This window comes from Sarcophilus harrisii, chromosome 2 (assembly GCF_902635505.1).
Source record: "Sarcophilus harrisii chromosome 2, mSarHar1.11, whole genome shotgun sequence".
Classification (NCBI taxonomy): domain Eukaryota; kingdom Metazoa; phylum Chordata; class Mammalia; order Dasyuromorphia; family Dasyuridae; genus Sarcophilus; species Sarcophilus harrisii.
The window spans coordinates 395,483,350-395,504,075 of NC_045427.1; the positions used below are offsets into that span (position 1 = coordinate 395,483,350).

Genomic DNA, 20,726 nt, shown 5'->3' on the forward strand with positions numbered 1-20,726 from the left:
TATTAAGGCATTATGGATACGATTTTTAAAAGACTTTATACATAACTAGCCACAAAAATGTGATTTTTGCTATTCTAATCTGTATTATGGGAGGCTGAGACAGAAAACAATAAGAAGAGATAATCTATCTCTAAGTTAATTGCAGGGTTTATATTAGTTCAGGTTAATTATGGCATTGAGGACTATTATAGCTAATAATACCAACAGATCATTGAGAAGTAATACATTATAATTATAAAGTTGCTGTCAAATTGGATATCATGGTTTTTTTTTTCTGTTCAGTTATACAAATAGATTAGAGACCAGTTCAAGACAAGGAATCATAGCTTCCATTGACCCTGTTCCTACATGTGAAGATGGAAAAAGAAATAATTCCCTTTTGAGCAATTCCAAACTAAAGTGCACTATAGAGTATCTTAATGATCTGCCCAATTTACAAATGGGTAGAAATTAATTTGTTTAGGAGTTTATGTTTATTCTGTATGTATTAGTCTATAGCAAGTGCTTTAATGCTCATCGATTGATTGTTTTAATGTGTATTGACCTTTACAACATCTCTACATTACAGCAGGGAAGATATCATTATCTAAATTTTATAAAATATTCTGAAGAATGAGGTGTTTGGAATACATACTGTAGTAGGAGATTAAAGAGGTGTACACAATGCTGTCTTTCCCACAAATTTGCTTTTTAACCTTTGGAAAAATCAAATCATCTCTGAAAAAAATAAAGGGGAAGGAAGAAAATGGATGATCTAATGATCTATTAATGTCCAATAATAAGATTTAACACTATCAGTAATAAATAGAAAACCATTCATATTAAGAAAAGTTTTGAATAAGAGTTATTTGTCACTGGATAGGGAAATCAACTATTGAAGTGAGGATTACAGTTTCTAGGTACTATATTTGTTTTCTACTTAGAGTCCCACAATTCCATCTATGTGAATCATAAGCTGCTTTGGGGCATGCTGACAGATGGAAGTCTTCCATTTAATGCAGCATATGCTAAATGCCTCATCTAAAAATCAATGACACCAAATTCCCAAATTGTCCATTTGTCATTCTTTTTTTTTTAAGCTTTTTATTGACAAAATATTGTCCCTTGTAAAAACTTCTGTTCCAACCTTTCCCCTCCTTTCTTCTACCCCTTCCCCTAGATGGCAGGCAGTCCCATACATGTTAAATATGTTAAAGTATATATCAAATACAATATATGTGTAAAAAATTTTATACAATTGTCTTACTACATAAGAAAAATCGAATTTAGAAAGCAGGTAAAAATAATCTGGGAAGAAAAACATAAATGCAAACAAACAATAACAGAAAGATTGTACTATTTGTCATTCTTATATATCACACAGACTATTGGCCACTGTACTGATTCATAGAAAACTCTTTTTTAAAAACCTGTAGAATGCAGAAGCAAAACCAAAACAAAGTGAAACGAAAATTGATTGCTGATTGGTGATCCAGAAAGAAAAGAATTGGTATAAAAGAAAAAAAAATGCACTAGTGATGGATAATTAAACCATGTAGATTAGCATTCAATAGCAATATTCACCTCATGATAGTCTGGTCCCTTTAAACATTTCCCCAGAAGAAAAGGAAAACTCTACAGATCATTAAGGGAATATACACCAAGTTTTCAGCTTCTTTTTTCTGTTTGTCTCATATAATTTCATCATGATCAAGGCAAAAAAAAATGTGTGACTTTCAGAGCTGTTTACTAATATCTTAGCAATGGAGACATGCAACATTTTTGAAAACAAAATCCAAATTATATGTACAGAATGGGAAAAAAAACATAGTCTAGGTGTGAATGGTGAGTATTCGAAATCTGTTATTTTGGTAGAACTGATTTACTCACCTCACCGTTCATCATATGATTTTTTTTTTATACAGATTCAACAAAGTAAATATAGGAATCTAGTATTAGACATAAAAGTGAGCCAAGGAAACAATTTCTTTTTAATCTGAGATAGTAAAACTTAATCTAATATTTTTAATGTAAGTGAAAATACTTCATTATATAGATAAAACAATTATATTAATATTATTATTCCTAAAAAAGGAAAAAAATAACATGAAATTTCTTGGCAAATGAATAATCTTTAAGCTTTATTTTCTATGTAAACATATAGTTTACTTACATGTCAGATTGAAGACAGCTTCTAATTTTTAATCTCTTAATAAATATATAGTGATAAATGATATTAAGTAGGTTCTTAAGAGATAATGCAATTAAGTAGAAAAATCATTGCACCAAGAGCCAAGGAGACTTAAGATCTTTTAGAGAAGGTCTAGGTGCTGAATTTTTAGGGTACCTATGGTACTTGTCTTTCAGTAATACAGAAATAGCAGAGCTTAGAACTTAGCAAGTCTAATTTTAAAAATATAAGCTTTAAATGTATTCTGATGGAAGTGGATTTCTTTGACAAAGAGATCTAACTCAGTTTCAATTGATCAATGATGGACAGAAGCAGCTACACCCAAAGAAAGAACACTGGAAATGAATGTAAACTGTTTATATTTTTGTTTTTCTTCCTGGGTTATTTTTACCTTCTGAATCCAATTCTTCCTGTGCAACAAGAGAACTGTTCTGCACACATATATTGTATCTAGGATATACTGTGACGTATTTGACATGTATAGGACTGCTTGTCATCTGGGGGAGGGGGTGGAGGGAGGGAGGGGGAAAGTCAGAACAGAAGTGAGTACAAGGGATAATGTTGTAAAAAATTACCCAGGCATGGGTTCTGTCAATAAAAAGTTATAATTATGAAAAAAAAGAAAAAAATAAGCTCTATTTATGACATCATGCTTGGGTTCAAGTGTCCCCACACTTTCCATTGCCATAGACTCTCTCTCAAATGCTGGCATTTTTTATTTTAGATAGAACTTGTGGTTCTTGTCTTATGTGTAAAAAATTACTAGATCAATCTCTAAATTCTAGTTCTCTCTCACATGTTAGTTTTGTAATTACAAGCAAGTCACAGTATTCCTGAATCCAAGATTCTTCATTTATAAAATGAGAGTAATAATACCTTATCTTTCTAAAGAGTTGGGTTTGACTAGATATTGAATGAATCCCTTCCAGTTCTAACAGTCCTGTGACTTCTGTGACCTCATATGTTTTCCTTCTTTTCCAATTAGATGCTTACACTAGAGCAGAAGTTGTATATGAATGGACCCGAGAACCAGCACGGTCTGTAGTTGTAGCAGAAGATGGCTCTCGCCTAAATCAGTATGATCTCCTTGGACAAACTGTGGACTCTGGAATTGTTCAGTCCAGTACAGGTGAGTAGTTACTCTGAATTTCAGAGTTAATTGACCTAGGAGAAGAAATATTGGAAAGTTAAAATAGAAATTATGTATGCCCAGTCATTAAATTGAAAAATCAATGTTACTTTTAATAAAATGAAAGATAATGTGAAACAGACCCTATAGTCAAAGTCATAACATCATGTTTCTTTAGTTCTGGCACCAATTTGCTGTATGACTTTCATCAAATCTCTCCATTTCTCTGCAACTCTGATTCTTCATCTATACAATTAGGAGATAAAATAGGTTATTTTCATTTTTTTCCTCTACTCCATTCCCTAAAAGGGTTTTGATTACTAACTAACTCCTTACCTCAAATGTTAAAAAAAATAACCTTATTAGAAGAGCTCTTTCTCTTTAACTAAGAAACTTTTGTAACCTAAAGTCTGAACAAAAGAATAGATTTACTATTCACTGTCTCAGAAAAGGTCTGCTTCTGATCTCTAGAGTTGTTAGATATGCATAAAATAGATGGGTTGCCAGTCTTCTGTTGCCTTGTATGTCATATATTAATGATAGTGCTAAAAGTTTGAGATCTGGATCCAATGTTATTAAATAATTAGGGCCCAATTTTTCAAATTTGGGCAATCAGATTTCATGGCAGAATAATTAAATCAGAACTTAATCATTCAGTTATCCATTTAACGGGTCTAAGTGAAATGGGAACACCAGTTCACTACTCAAAAGTCACATTTGGATTACAGCTCTTTGGGAAGTGTACCAAATGGCTGACACCCATGAATCTGGAATCCCACTGCATAAAAAATAGTTCAATTGCTGATAACTTTAAAAGTCTTCAGTAAAGTGCAATCCTTTAAATGGAGTTCTTTTAAAAATCTAATTATCCACACATATCAAGAGACTTATGTTTCCAAATAAAAATTATTTAGCAATAGGATAATTAAAAAATATATAACTTTTTTTAGAATTTTAATATTCAAAGTGGGGCCCACATAATAACTCAAAAAAATAAAACATCTTAATATTTTCTCCTTAATATCAGGTAACCCAAAATCAGTATAATATTTCTTCTATAGCACTACATTAAATTTTAGTATCTAATACAGATATTCATTTGTTTCTCTTTGGAGGAAAAAATAGAGTTAAAAATGTCTTGTTTTATAAGGAGAAAATAATTTATTTGCATTAACAAAGAAATTTCTTAATTCTAGTAAAGCCCAGTCTGGCACATATCTCTTTCTTAATAAATGTTTATGGATGACATAAAGATATAGTTATTTGCACCCATATCACATGACAGAATAGTGAAAAGACCAGTACAATAGGAACCAAAAGAGTTGATTTTTAATCCTCATCTTACCTATATAAAAGTATAGTGAAGCATAGTAGAAAAAAAAAAGAAGTACCTTGGGTGAAATCTTGCTATCTTGCTTTAGTACTCTCTAATGGTATGACCTTAGTCAAATTTCTTCTCTTTCTGAGTCAGTTTCCTCATCTATTAAATGAGATGGGTAAAATTTGATTATCTGTAAAGTCTTCTTGAGGTCTAAATCTATGATACTGTGACTAGCTGTAATATTACTACTTCATCCTGTTCTTCAACATCCATATTTGGGGAGGGAGAGATAGATAATTGTGAAGTTCTCTTTCTGCTTTAATATGCTGTGTTTTGATAGAAATAAATCTTATCCTGGGCATTTTGGGGAAATATAAGATTATGGAAATGGTAATGGACTTGATAAGTCTATTTTATTATTAATATTTTTGAGTAGTAGCTTTGATAATTCAGGGGAATAATTTGAGGAATAGGAGACTGTAGTGTTCTGGTTGGTTTTCTGGAGGGCTCAAAACCAGCCTTTGTTTCAGCAGAGTAATCAACACAAGAATAGCCAGGTGTTAAAGTCCAAATTCTTAATTATCTCCTTCACTAGTTTCCTTGCCTGGGGCCCTAGCTAGCTTTCTTGAGGGCCTCCTGAATGTGTCTTGGTTTCTATGGGGGAGGCAGGAGAATTACTATGACATTCTCTGTCTTGAAGTCTGTCTTAGTCTGGGAGCTTGTGCTCCACCTCCAGCCACTGTCTTCCCCCAGTCTGTTTCTGAATCCTTATGAGTCTGTCTCTGGCTCAGATGGGCCTTGGTCTCAGTGGAGAAATGAAGGAGGACATGCCTGCCACCACGATGGTATGAGATGGAATAAATGAATCTGGCTGAGTTTGTCCCAGCTTATATACTCTATTATAATTACATTATCACAGGTGTGAATCTTGTAGAACTATATTAAGTACTAAGCACATGTACTGAACTAGAAAACTATTAATCACCATGCTAAAATAGATAACCATTGTCTAATCAATTCCACTGAGTTAGCACCTTGTAAGAATCCTTGTTTCAAGTACAGAGTTCTGGCCCATAACAGGAGAAAAGTGGCAGAATGCAATGAGTTTGGGGCTTGGAAAGCAAATCTAATTTATTTAGTAAATTATATGGAAACATTCCAAAGGAATATGAGCTCTCTTCTGCTTTTTCCATTCATTAAAATAGTCTCTGTATGTACAATGTGAAGGAATAAAATGTTTGAGTAAAGTCTTTAATGACACATGTCACACATCATTCTATAGCTTTAAAAATATAAGAGACATAAGAGAACTATCACTTACCTGCTGCCAGAGGGCCAGGAAAGATGACAGATTGTGGTACATAGAGTTAGGATAATAAGGGAAGTGAGAAAGTGAGGATCTTTAGTCACTATAGTGTTTTCCATGAATAGAAAAACATTTCAATTATTTTCTTGAAAGGAGAGACCATCATTTATTTTTTGTTTAATCATTGTTCTTTGAAGATACAAATGTCCTTAGTAGCTCTCATTGGTGACAAATTAGAAGAATAAGAAGCTGACCAATCCATTATGATTTTTGGATCTAATATATATTGATAAAAGTTGGGTTATTCTTTAGAATTAGTAGCCAATAGAACATAGTATGGAATCTAAATATTGGAGATGATCAGTGTATTTCTTAGTTTGGTAAAAAAAAAATCATGTATGATAAATGAATAAATGCAAGCACATAGCATGAGATAAAGCCAGAGTGTCCATACTCACTCCCTTGCCATTGCCCCCCCCAAAAAAATCGCATCCCTAAATAGCCTATAATAGCACGATGAATTTTGAACATATGATTGTTAGTCCATAGCAATTGGACTCATAAACATATACTTTCCCAAATATAATTCCAAGTATAAGCCAAGTAATGTAGCAATTTACCTTTTTCAAAAGCTATTTATCAACTCTAACCACCAAATAGCCATGAACCTGGAAAAAAATGCATCTCTGATTTGAAATAAATATCATAAAATCTATATATTAAAGTTTAAGTCATCGACTTTTAGATGAGTGCACCTCGAGAACACCATATTTTACTGAGATCCAGTGAAATAAAATGATTTTCATAAGATCATGTAGCAAATTAATTGAAGAACTGGGAGCAGAACACAAGGCTACAAAAATATTTTAGTATTCTATTTCCAAATACATCATATTTTATTTCTTCTAAATTTAAAATTTTTCATTCAGAGTTTACTAGAGAAATAGTTGATAATATAACTGGTGAGACACTATATATATATATAATCAGAAAGACCCAAATTTAAATTAAATTTCAGACACTCAGTAAGTGTGTGAATCTGAGCTTGTCACTGAACTTTTGTTGGCCTTGGTTTCCATAATTATGCAACAGTGATGCAAAATAGGGACAATGCAAGCATCATCTGGGATAACACTTATTAAAAAAAAAACCTTAACATAATATGTGACAAATAATATAATACTATATAAAAGCTTATTTGCAAGCTTTCCTCTTCCTTTCTTCCATTCCATCCATACACACTTTTAACAAATTTAGTCTAGAACAGTGTAGAAGTAGGAAATATTTTAGAGTGTAATAAATACAATACATTTCTTAATTGTGAGTCGGGATAAGGGAGAGAACCTAGAACTCAAAAATCTTAAAAGCAAATGTAAAAAAAATGTTTTGAATATAAGTGGGGAAAATATTAAATAAATGAGCAAATTATAAAAGAAAATTTTAAATGTAATTAATACAATACTTGATGATCGTCAAGAAACACTTGATCTGTGTCTAAATTAATCAAATTTGAAAATATTGCTCAGACACTACACTAAGTGCTCATAATGCAAAAAAAAAAAAAAGACACGGAAGTCAGTCTTTGATCTTGAAGAGATAATAATCTAATAGGATAGAAGATAAAGGAGAGACAATAATAAAACAAATACATGCAAATCAAGTATATATAAGAAAAAAGCATAATGTTGACAGGCACTTTAATTGAGGCACTGGAAAATGAATCTTATAGACAATGAGATTGTAACTGGAATTTGGAGGAATTAAGAAAATGTAAAAGGTGATGATGAGGAGAGAAAACATTCTAGACATGGCAAATAGCAAGAGAAATTCCAGGAACTGAAATATGAAGTCCCTTGTTTGTGGAATAACAAGGAGATCACTATTACTGAATCAAAGATTGGTAAGAAATAAGATAGAAGAAAATGAGAAAAGTGTTGGTGAGTGGGTGAGGTGGGTATTACTTGTGATTGAACCTGGAAGTGTTTTAAAGCTACTGGTATTGATTTATGAGATGGAGGATGACATGATTAAATGCATACTTTTGGAATATTATATTGATGTCTCAAAGGAGGATAGGTAGAAGAGAGGAGAATTTTGAGACAATCATATCCATCAACAGGATATTGCAGCAGTCCAAGTGTTAGGTGTTAAGGACCTGAATTCAGGCTATAGTAGTATGATAGTAGAAAGGGGACATATTCAAGATATATTGTAAAGGGCTTGGCAATAGATTAGATATGGAGTATGGCATATAGTGAGGAGTTGAGGATGATACCTATGTCAAACTTGAGGCACTAGAAGGATAATATTGTCCACTATCATAATAGGAAAGTTAGGAAGAAGGGGAAGGTTTAAGAAAAAAAAAACTAAGTTAATTTTTCGAATTTTTAGTTCAAATATGTCTCCTAGACATTTAATTTGAGATGTATGATTGACAGTGGAGTTTGAGATTAGAAATCAGCAAAAAAAGATTAGGGAAATACAGTCTGCTTTCAGGATCATTAGCATAGAGATATTCATTAAATCTTTGGAGATGAATGAAATTACCAAGTGAACTAGCAGGGAGATAAACATATATAGGACTGAAGACAAGATTCTGTGATATATTTACAGTTAGAGAATGTGATCTGAATAAGGATCCAGCAAGGAAAATGAGGAGTGATCACACAGCAAAGAGGAGTAATAACAGAAAGTGGTGATCTGAAAAACCTAAAAAGAAGAGAATAATAAGCAAAAAAAGCAGGAGGATCTAAAGTAGGAAGGTCAAGGAAAGTGAGGATTGAAAAAAGACTACTGGATTTGGCTTTTAAGAGATAATTGGTAACTTTGGAGCGAGCAACTTTAGGGGACTGATCAGGTTGGAAATTAAATTATAAGGGCTTAAGAAATGAAATTGGAAGAACCTGTTGTATGTAAATAGCATTTTCAAAGTATTTATCCCAAAAGAACTGGAACAATATATGTTATTGAAGATGAAATGAATGAAACTTCTCAAATAATCTGGATGGAATTACTAAAACGAGAGGATTTTTGAAAATGGAGGGTGGTGTTTGCAGGCAATAGGGAAGGAATAAATGTGCAGGTAAATGATGGAGTGGAGATGATAAAAGAGCCCTATCTTTTTTGAGGGAACAAAATGGAATGTATCACTTAAGTAACTGCAGATATGTGTCTTGGTAAAAAGTAAAGCCACCAGTCCGTGCCAACAACTCCACTGCAGCTGTCACCAAAGAAGTTGCCTCCTCTCCTCTTTTCCTTTTTTTTTCTGCTTTCCTTTCTTGCTACCCTTTCCATATATCTCCCCTGACTTTGGGGAGGTGCTTTGAGCCTCTGTTTTGCTTCCAGATCTTCCAAAAGAAGCAAGCCATCACTATTAAAACTGGAGGATTTCTATGATCTTGAATACTCTACCTCTTAAGCTGAAATATGAAGGAGAGGCAGCTTGAGTGCATTAAAAGCAGTTCTGAATTTAAACTTGGATGATCTGAGCTCTAATCTGGGCTCTGCTACTTATCTGTGTGACTAAACAAGAATAGATCTTGTCAGGATATCAAGTGAATGCAATAAGATGATAGAGCTCAAGGAGAAATAGCATGTGAGGAAGATCATCTCAATCTTTTCCTCAGAATAGAATGTTTCTCCCTGTATCTAAATGGAGATTGTTGTTTAAATAGACTATTCCAGAGAAAACAGCATGCAGATGTGGAAGTGATTTTAAGTGAAAAGAAAGACTGGAGTTTGAGGGTACCAAAGATCTCTCATTAAATACATTTGTCTTGGAAAACTGTGGTTATATGTTAAAGACCATGCCTAAGTGAAGGGGCAGGTCAATTCTCCATGAACCTCCAAAGCTGTGAATCATGACACTTAAAGGAATTGCAAAGCAGCTTTCTTCAGATCTTTGACAATTTGCAGATTAAAAGTATTGTATCTTCTCCTAACTTGACCTGACTAGTCAAGCTCTTTAATCACAGTGTTTACTTCTGTTCTCAAACCAGATGCACCTTGTCCTTTAGCTTTAACTAATGCCTCTTGTAATGGTGACAAGAGGGGACAAAACTGCTACATAGTTGGTGCTGATGGTATCACTGCCCCTCCCACCCCTCCTCCTCCCTCCACCCACGAAGACAAAATTGAAGGAGGAAGGCCAGGAGATGGGCAAGACCCTAAGGGTGCATGCTTGGGTACAGGCGAACATGAGCTATGAAAGAGAGAAGCACCACAACCCTTAATCTTATGCACTGTCTTTAAGGTACTTAACTCTTTTCCTGGCCAACTGGCCATGCTTTCCACCTGCATTGTCAGAACCATCCCCCTCCTGCTCTTTCTCCTCCCACTTTCTTGTCTGGCCATCCACATTAAAAGCTTTCCTTGTTTTAAAACTTGTGGGATTCTTTAAAGCCAATTGTATTACATTGCACATAAGGAATGTTTCCTTGGGAAATGAATCAGGAATCATAGATTTGTAGTATTTAATTAGCTGCTCTTCCACTATTTTCCATGTCTCTGGCACTAATTTTTCTTCCTTAGAGAGCCAACAAGACGAGCACTCTACTAAATTTAAGATTCTGGTGATCTGCTTCTGAGTTACCAATAAACTTTACTTCTCTATTAACCTAACTACACATGCTTCATACTTCCCTCAGGGTGGGACAGATTATTTTCTTAGTATTTCCCCATTTCAATTGAAAAATAAAAGTGGTTAATTTAGCCCTTACTGCATCTTCCCACTTTTCTATTTTTGTACTTACCCTATTTCCAGGCTAACTGCTCCATTGAACTCACCAATTGCTTCACTCAAGCTGCTGAGTGTAGGGCCTCACATCTAGAGCCTCACGTCTAGTGCCCTATGTTGGGTGCCAAAATGTAGTGTCCTTCTGGACGTCCCTATTCTGGCACCAAAATGTCATGTGTTCTCTGGAGTCCCCAAATTGGGGTGCCAAAATATACCATGCAGATTAGCTCTCTGGAGGATCTTGGGACCAGCCTTGGTCTTGGTGGAGGAGTGAAGGAGGCAGGAGACTCACTAAGATGGTCAAAGATGGAGTCCTTCTTTCAAGTCCTTGCAGCCTTAAATACCATAGTGTGATTACATCATTACAGCACACTAAGCATGTGACAGAGAACCATTATGTCATCACATCATACTGAGCATGTGCTAATTATAGTAGCATTACATTACCACAGCACACTGGCCAAGTGCTAACTATAAGTACCTTGCTATTGATATGTAAATGCATCTCTTTACAATAAGTATCCCTTGCTTCAAGTAGAACCCAGTTGGTCACACCCTCCTTGATTTCTCAGGATGGGTGAGAACACCAAAGGGAAGTGGTCATGCCCTCCCTGACTTTTCAGGAAGGGTGAGAGCACCAAGGGGAGGTAGGGAGCCATACTGGGCATTGTCAGGAGGTTCCTTCTGGCCTGAAGGGTCTTATATCTTACCCAGAGTTCCCCCACTATCTGCAGCCCTTTACAGTTATGTATTAGACCATAAAGAATTTCAAGCCAGGGTAAAGGAATACAAGAATATCCACTATTATTTCATAGCACTGAAAAATAATGAGATAATAGATGTCACTCAGAAAATAAAATGTTCTTGTTTCATGAAGCATAGCTGTGAGTCAAACTCTTAGACAGAAATGAACTGAGAATTGACACCTGAGGAGGTTTTTTTTTTCCACTACTAAATTGGTTCCTTCATGTTCAGAGTTAATATTTGATTATCAGTATTGTGTGTGATATCCAATAGTATTGGATATCCAATAGTATTGGATAAAATCTCAAGACTGTTTAACTCACCAAACTTCCAAGGTTACCTTGGAGGAGAAAATAGAGTCAGTATTCATGCAGGTGAAAGAAAAATGAAGAAACAGTGGTATCAAAAGGCTATTTGAAGAACTTGAAGCACTTATAGGAAAATGGTGAAGGTCTTTCTGATTAAAAACAGGTGCTCACTTTATCAAGGCTGATGTTAAGAATTTATATTTTGGATCCAAAACGTATCTGTGTCACACTTATTCAGAATATCTAGTCACAGTCCTGCTTAAAGTGCTTCCTAGAATGCCATAGGCTGTCTTTTCTGCAAATCTGAATGGCAAATCTAAGTGATGGTTGAGGAAACAATCAAAAGCTACAAGAAGAGATTATAAAAACTTGGAATACTTGCTTATTTACACAAAAAACATGTAAGAGAGCAAAGTACTTCTAATCACCCAGCACTAGATTGCTGTCTTTTACTTCAGTGAAGATGATGGTTATTCCAGTGAGAATGCAATATGTGTGCACACAGCACTCAGCACTCCTTAAAATTTATAATTATATAATTACTTCTAGTATATATAAAGTATATATATATATATATATATATATATATATATATATATATATAGTGCAATCTCTAATGTCAGTAGTCACCTAGAAGGCAAAGTTGGCAAAGAAGACTTCAGCGACTTAGAAAGTGCTCCTGTGGAATAAGATGAAAAATCACAATCATTATAACTGCAACTACAGCAACTTACTCCACAGAACTTACCACCAAACAAAGGTGACATCGAAATCCCAATGGACAACCTACTTCTGAGACAGAGGCTGAACAAGCTAGAAGATATTGCTATGAAAATGCCTTCCCAAAATGAAGAGAAGGGTGTATCCGATGTAGAAAGGGAGAGGAGTCAAGAAGAGTCAGATAAAATGGTGGACAAATATGATCTGGCCACTCAATTCCAAAAAGAATTAGACTGAAAAAGAAAACAATGGCGATCAAAAAAAGGATAATATAGACCTCAGCGAAGAAATACCTACCCCAAAGCCTCCTCACCAATCCAGAGAAAGAGAACTATAAAGGCAAACACAGAAAAAAAAAGAAAAAAATAAAGGTTCTGTTGCACCACCACTTCCTGCTTATGAATGAGAAATAAAGAGACCTGATGATAAATATAATATGTTCACTTCTAAGGAAAAAAATGTGGCTCAAGGACCCCAAAAGATCTTTCCTTAGAAGAGTGAAGAAAACTCTTTGAACAGAAGAAAGCCCTGAAAGATGCTAAGAAGCAGGAGCAGATGCAGAAGCTTGGAACAACTCCTCCCCCTTCCCTATCAGTCTGTGGTGCTCCTCACCACAGCTTTGTTGGTTATACTTCTGATTTTCCTATGCAGATTTATGTGGATTCTAGCAGTCCTAATTTTGGGAAGGTGTTATTATACATTCCTAGCACAGACTATGTGTTCTCCTGCCACCTATGAACACTTACAGACTTTTGGACATTCAGTAAAACCAAGCCTTGCTACTCCTCAACCAGTTCTAGTAGTACAAAATGTATCAACTCAAATTGATGATGGTTTCATCTTCATCATGAAGATGGAGGTTTCAACTTCACAGAACATAGCACAGAATAAAGCCATTGCCCATTAAGAACCTTATGCAGCTATTTGATCAGTATCTACCCCAGATCCTCTACAGGGACAAAGTTATGTTGTTTGGGATTCTAATCAATAGAATATGCCTCTGTAGCAGCCATACTTCTTTTAGCTTACAAGGCTTTTAGCTTATAAGGCTTTATAAAGCTTTATAAGACTTTATATAGACTTTATAAGACTTTATAAGACTTTTAGCTTATAAGGCAATGGACATCAGAGCTGGACATGAGAAAATATTTAGTTATAATCCCTCATTTTACAAAGGAAATGGAAACCCAAATCTTGACTAAAGTCATAGAAATAATGGTAGAGTTAGGAAAACTGTCTCATTTCTCAGACCTGTACTATATAGCCTGTTGTATCTCTTTTGTGATAAAACAATATTACGGCCTCACTGAGAATTGCAAAATCATTTAACTAGAATTTTGATTTAACATTTAATCACCAAAGAAGATAATATTTAAATTTTGACCTCATATATAAAGCACAATATATGCAGTCTCAAACATTTCTGGTGGAAATATTTTTGCTGAATAAGTAAATACCATGAATGTAATACATGCTTACTACATAAACACAATGAACATCTCCCAGACTGATTTTCATACCTTCAGTGCTCTTGATGCTGTTAGAAGCAATATTTCATCCAATTTGATCATAAGTATGGTACCATCTTTGAGACTTTATAAAAAAAAAATAAAGATTTAGAAAAGAAATGTGGAAAAATTATAAAATAAAAGCAATTTGATCATGTTTCCAAGTGAAAAATATTCACCCAATATTTGGATGTGTCTTTACTACTTAAAATGAAGGAATCTGCAAAGTATACAAAAGCTTTATTATCTTTGGAGTTTGAAAAAAGTGATTCATTTAAACTAGCTGTTAGGTTGAGCATATTCACGCTATCCAAAGTGACAATAAAATTAAAAGCACAATACTTAAGATATTGCATAGAATCCCCAAACTGAAAACCTTATACAGGACATAAATTGCAATTCCTTGGTTTTCAGATTTAGAAAGTAGGGCTCAGAGAAGCGAATTAACTTGACAAAGGTGACAAAGCTGATAAGTAGAAGAAAGATTATTTTTTAGGACCTATAAATTTTTAGTTTTCCAAAGTAGTACGATCTGTATTATTGTCCTGGGCTATGTTCTGATCTGTACTAAACCATGAGAACACTTTTCTGCCCTGGAACTGAGAGGAGGATCTCTTAATTAAACATAGCTTTTAGATACTGAATCAAATATCAAAAACTAAAGTATGGGGGAAAAAACTCTTGCCTGCAATTTGTTTTTTATAGTATCATATATTTCTATTTCTACTGTTTTGTAGAGTTAGCTTCTTGAGTGCAATGTTCATCTTATTTTTGTCTTTGTAACCTCATGACAATTATGGACATATGATAAGTGCTTTATAAATGCTTATTTAATTAAACTTCCTTCCATAAAAAATTAAATTTTATCTTTGAATTAATTTTTGTGAACATGATATCAAAAATTATACCTAAAAATCAATTTATATTGTAATGCAAACCAACTGATTTGTCAATTGATAGGAGCCATAGAATCATAAATTTTAAAATTTGAATGGAATCTTGATGATCATTATTATACATCTCTCCCTACACCAGTTCATAATTCATATGGTAGAGTCATTAGAGCCGTAGATTTGGAATTATAGAGTCTAGGTTTGATCTTAACTCAAATATTTTTTTACCTTGTGACTTTCAGCAAATCATTTAGACTTCCTAGGACTCAGTTTCCTCATTTATAAACAAGAGAGCTCTATTAGCCTATAAAATCTTTCTCAGCTCTAAATTCAGCTACATGATGGAATATGTTGATGAACAATTCAAAATTTTTTGGTGTAGGGTTAAATTATGCTATTTGAGAGACTTTAATAACATTTGTTATATCAATCTAATATCTTGATATTAGAAATTTTGTTGTGTTCCATAGAGGTTTTCTTTCAAAATGAACAGGATTTTCCAGAGTGTGCTAGTATTATCAGGATTTGCTCTTGGTGAATCTCAGAAGGAAAAAAAAACATTTTCTGGGGTAAATCATAACTTATGATTTCCTTTTTATTGCTTTCTAGGAGAATATGTTGTTATGACCACCCATTTTCACTTGAAGAGAAAGATCGGCTACTTTGTTATTCAAACATATTTACCCTGTATAATGACAGTTATCCTCTCCCAAGTTTCATTTTGGCTCAACCGAGAATCAGTTCCAGCAAGAACTGTATTTGGTAAGTGAAAAATGAGTATTTCCATTTCAATCACATGTATCTAGAGAAAGGGAGTGAGGCAAGAAAGTAATGTTGTTATCTTGATATCAAAAGTATGTGCAACTATTTAATAAAAAATAGAAAAAAGCTGTAAAAAATAGGAATTTGACAACAGATAGAGATATACAATATTTGTTCACATCACCCAAGCAGTGTTTGCTTTTAAAAATAATTGCAAGGCCCTTTGGAATAACAAGGTCCTTTAATAGAAGTAAATATTGATTTTAATAACAAAATGATTTTAATATGTAATATATAAACATATTTAGAAAAAAATATGCAAAATAACACCTCTATGCTTGAACAAAGAAATCTAATGATTAATAGGGGATTTTTCAGAACATAAAATGCCCACAATATCATATTGTGATTAAAAATACTTCAAGAATTAACATATGAATATTATTGCATTTTACATTGTTGTCAATCTTCAAAACATTTTCATCAGGAATCCTTCCTCTTTGGACAAAAATAGTGGTTACTAGAGAAATGGGGCAAAAAATATTGTGATGGGAGGAACTGGTTGCACAAAGGACAGTCCAACTGTGGATTCAATTGGACTAGGAAAGAAAACAATCTGTCTCCCAGATTGTTCATCCCATATTTGTATAATGTTTAGGAGAAAACTGGGAGAGAACAATGATGATGAGATTCTAGTTGTGTTAACGCTGAAATGGGTAAAGATATAGGACAACATTGTATAGAAAACAATGAGGTTCAGTTTCCATGTAGAAATAATTCTCAATGCTATTTTTTTTTTTTTTTTTTTTTTTTTTTTTTTGCTGAGGCAATTGGGGTTAAGTGACTTGTCTAGGGTCACACAGCTGAGTGTTAAGTGTGTGAGACCAGATTTGACTTCAGGTCCTCCTGACTTCAGGGCTAGTACTCTATCCACTGTGCTACCTAATTGCTCCAGAAGTAATTGTCAAAGCAGAAATGCACCTTACTAGATAATGACATACTGGAGATAACTGTCTAGATATCCTGGCATAGTTATAGTTTTGAACTTGACATAGCTTTATTCTTTAGTTACTCTCAATAACCCTGTAAAGAAAACAGATCAAAGGTTATAAGATTCATTTTATAAATAAAGAAATTAAAGTAAAAATTAGGTCAGTAATGTGATAAGCCCAAGGTCACACAAGTAGTAAGTGACAGAGCAAGTCTTAGGATCCTAAAATTAGAACTGGAAGGCCATTTTTCAGATAAAGAAACCGAGGTCAAGAAAGGCAAAGTGACTTGTTCTGACGTTTTGAATCTATGAACTCACCTTGAATGCCTTAGTGCCAATTTAATTATGATTGCCTCAGATTCCATAAATATATATATATATATATATATATATATATATATATATATATATAAAAAGCCAAAACATTAAATTTTAAATATTCTCATACTATGGGAATTGGAAGTATATTATAATATGCAGAGATCTCTTTTCACATATCATGACTTGTAGAGAAATTATTTTCTTTTAAGGATCCTATCATTCCTAATTCAGTATCCAGTTTCTCCTCATAGTGAAGAATCAGGTCCTTGATAATAATTATAACCTTAATGACCAAAGTAATAGAAGTGGAGTAAAAATTACCTGTTTTAATAATACTTATGAGCTGTATGACCCTCAGACCTCTAAGTATTGTAAAATTCTAGATGCCACTATTGTTTTCTTGGTTAGCTGTTCAAGCTTTTCTTTTAACCCATACTCTTTGTTATCTTCAGAGTTGAAGACAAAGCCATAAAAGATGTATTGAATCAGGACATTTCCATCATTAGTGATTTCAAAAGCCAGAACACCAAGCATATTTGGGGGGGGGGGTGAGTTGTGTGTGCACATGCATGCATGCATGCATGTGACGACCGCACTAGCACCCAGGACACCCCAGAATCAGCTGTAGTCAGGATAAGCAAAAGTCCTTAATCTTTATTCTCATCCCCAGAAGCAGGATTGAACAGGATGGAAGCAGAATCTGTGCAACCACCTTCCCTCGTCTATCTTCGAGAGTGTGTCTCTGGCTAGCTTTACTCCACCCCCTAGTCCCTCCTACAATCCTCTATACACCAATCATTGAGCCGGTACAGATAGTGGAAAGGACCATTTTCCAAGTACATGCCCATACAGTATCGTCCAATTAGAAGTTAGCCTCAAGCGCTCAAGCGCTCGGGCAGTCCCGATCTCAGTGCATAGTTCCAGCCCTCAACACATGCATATGTGTGTGTGTGTGTGTGTGTATTTTATAATTGAAATTGTACAGGCAAGTTTGAGAACAAAAATTGCCTGCAAAGGTAATTCCCCTCCTTGCTTTGGAGAGAATTCCCTTGTTTTGCAGAGTATCTTACAAGTAGCAAGTCTTGGTCACAATGCTTTCCAAAGGCCTTTTCTCTGACTGACTGACATGTCCTTTTGATAATTATAATGACATTGAAAACTTAGGTGTGATCAAGGTTTTCCAAGCTTTAAGATGCATGTTTTTCAAATGTTTTGCCTTTAACAAAATCTCAAATACATTTTTTTTCCTTTATACCTTTAACATTTACCTAGTAACTATGTTTTTGATCTTTTTAGCTTGAACTCAGTATATTATTTTAAACTGGGCCCTGCCTGAAAGATTGTGGACTATGCAATAAAAATCCCTTAAGTTTTGCAACTAAAATTATGTAAACTTATATTTTATAAATTAGTGAATAATTATTAAAATGATTTAAGAACTCTTAAATAAATTTTAAATATAAATGAAAGCAGCCTGTTAATTATATCTACTATGAACTAAAATCAATCAAACTATTATCACGTACATGTATTCTATAAATATGAAATAATCCTTAACTTCAAAAAATTACATTACATTAGGAAAGACAAAATGTTTATCTGTCTTTATGTTTAAATAAGACATTAGTCCTTTATATATAAATGTCTATACAAGCATGCATTCCTTCCATATCCTGCATTCATTTTATATGCATATAAAATGAATGCAGGGTATGTATGGAAGGAAGGGGAACCACTATCTCCTAGGAGATTTAAGAACTTGGTTCATAATCATGATATCTAAATGAAGTATTTTCTTTCATTTTACTTTTAATAGTGTTTTATTTTCCCAAATGTATGCAAAGCTGGTTTTCAACATTCTCCTTTGCAAAATCTATGTCATCTTACTGCAGACTTGGAGCAGGATTAAATCAATATTCATTAAATCAACAATACACCTTCTCCAAAACAGAAAAAAAGGGAAAATACATTCTCATTATATAAATCTGTTTAATTTCCCTTCTCTAACAGATTAATATTCTTAATTCTTTTGCATTTTTTGTGTATGTTTTTTTTTTCCCTCTAGGAGTGACAACTGTCCTTACTATGACCACCCTGAGTATCAGTGCCAGAAATTCTCTTCCCAAAGTGGCCTATGCCACAGCTATGGATTGGTTTATTGCAGTGTGTTATGCCTTTGTATTTTCAGCACTGATTGAATTTGCCACTGTCAATTATTTCACCAAGAGGGGTTATGCTTGGGATGGAAAAAGTGTTGTTCCTGAAAAGGTAAACATCTTTAATGGTTACTATAGAGCATGACTTGGTTTTTTTTTTTTTTTTTTTTTTTTTTTTTTTTTTTTTTTTTTTTTTTTTTTTTTTTTTGTGAGTCTCTGAAAGTTAATCAGAACATAATTCCCTCAGCCATTTAGAATGAAAAGAATTTTTAGCTTCATTGAGGGGGCCATGTCAAAGGGTCAAACCAAGAAGTATTTAAATGCCATATGTGTTACATATGGTGGGCATTGACCAAGTTGATTCATCCATTTAATCAACACCTTAAAATATATTTACTATGCACATACACTGTGCTAAGTGCTAAGGGCTAAAGTAATTTAGTAAGGTAGTAAGGTAAGATAATAAAGTAATCTATTTGGCTCCTAACTTTTAGGACTTTATAGTCTATATATCATTTAGAAATTTTCTTAATATCTATGAATCTCAGTATCTTTACTTGTAAAACATGATATTTATAACATAAGGCTTTAAGATCTCTTTAAATTATGAATCTTAGATCTTGGAATTTCAAAGGTAAGATAAATATGTAATATGGTATATGGCATATTTAAAATGTCATAGAAAAATCAATTGAAGAAACTTAATTGGTCTTTAGCCTGATGAAGGGGAAAAAGAAGGACATGATGGGTGTCATCAAATATTTGAAAAGTAATTTTTCTAAAAAGAATTAGGTTGTTTCCATTGTTTTATTCTCAGGAGGCAGAATCAGAAAGAATGGATCCAAGTTGTAAAGGCAAAATCAGGGTTCATGTCAGTAAAAAAAAATAATAACAATTACAGGTGTTAAAAATAAAATTGTTTCTGAAAGTGGTAAGTTCTTTTACTTCAGAAGCCCCTTTAATTAAACATTATGATCACTTTTATAAGGAGATTCTAACATTATAACATGAATGCATTATATTGTAAGGCCTCTAAAGTAATTTCCAAATCAAACTTCTGGAATTATGCATTATAGGATTCAGTAAAACTAATATTATATAACATGTAAGTGGAAAACTATATAATGTTGGTATGAGTTCAGAGGAAAGAGAAAAATCATTTTTGGCTTGAGAAATGGATAACTGAAAATCAGAGATGGTATCTGGATATAAGTGGCATTGATCCTGATTTTAAGAGAGTTTAATTTCAAGAGAAAGGAATGGGGGATGGAATTATTCCTGGAATTATAGGTATAAGGAAAAGAGAGGAATACTGAGTTTGGAAAAGAGAAACAAAATCCACAGAGTAAACCTTTGCATTAAAGATAGTTTCAATGTTGAATGTTAAAACTTTGTGTAAATTGCCTCAAATTATTAATGAATGAACTAATTCATCACTTATTTGTATACTAAACTGAATCAGGCTAAATTTTTTGTAACATAGAGTTCTAGCCTTTAGATTGCTATTTGGCTTCCATATTAATTTAAAAATTGATTGAATAGGTGACATTTCTAATGTACACAGATAAGTCATTTCTATCAAAACCCAATCTTTTTTTCATAGTATTGTTATAAATTTACAAGTGATTTTCTCCTTTATTTTCTGAGGTAGACTGATTAGTC

General features: G+C 33.5%; 1 protein-coding gene and 1 long non-coding RNA gene across 4 annotated transcripts in view; one reads left to right on the plus strand and one right to left on the minus strand.

Moving 5' to 3' along the window:
- The window catches only part of GABRA1 (gamma-aminobutyric acid type A receptor subunit alpha1), a 57,483-nt gene that overhangs the window by 31,891 nt on the left and 4,866 nt on the right, over positions 1 to 20,726 (plus strand). For all 3 annotated transcript variants that reach the window (XM_031953633.1, XM_031953634.1, XM_031953635.1), the window contains exons 7-9: positions 3,156 to 3,299; positions 15,444 to 15,596; positions 18,974 to 19,176. In XM_031953633.1, the coding sequence (XP_031809493.1) occupies positions 3,156 to 3,299; positions 15,444 to 15,596; positions 18,974 to 19,176 (500 nt within the window). The remainder of the gene's footprint in view (positions 1 to 3,155; positions 3,300 to 15,443; positions 15,597 to 18,973; positions 19,177 to 20,726) is intronic.
- Positions 3,256 to 5,036, minus strand: LOC116421666. Its single transcript, XR_004232144.1, has 3 exons — positions 4,691 to 5,036; positions 3,443 to 3,545; positions 3,256 to 3,334 (listed from the first exon to the last, which is right to left on the minus strand). It is a non-coding gene; the product is annotated as an uncharacterized LOC116421666 (long non-coding RNA).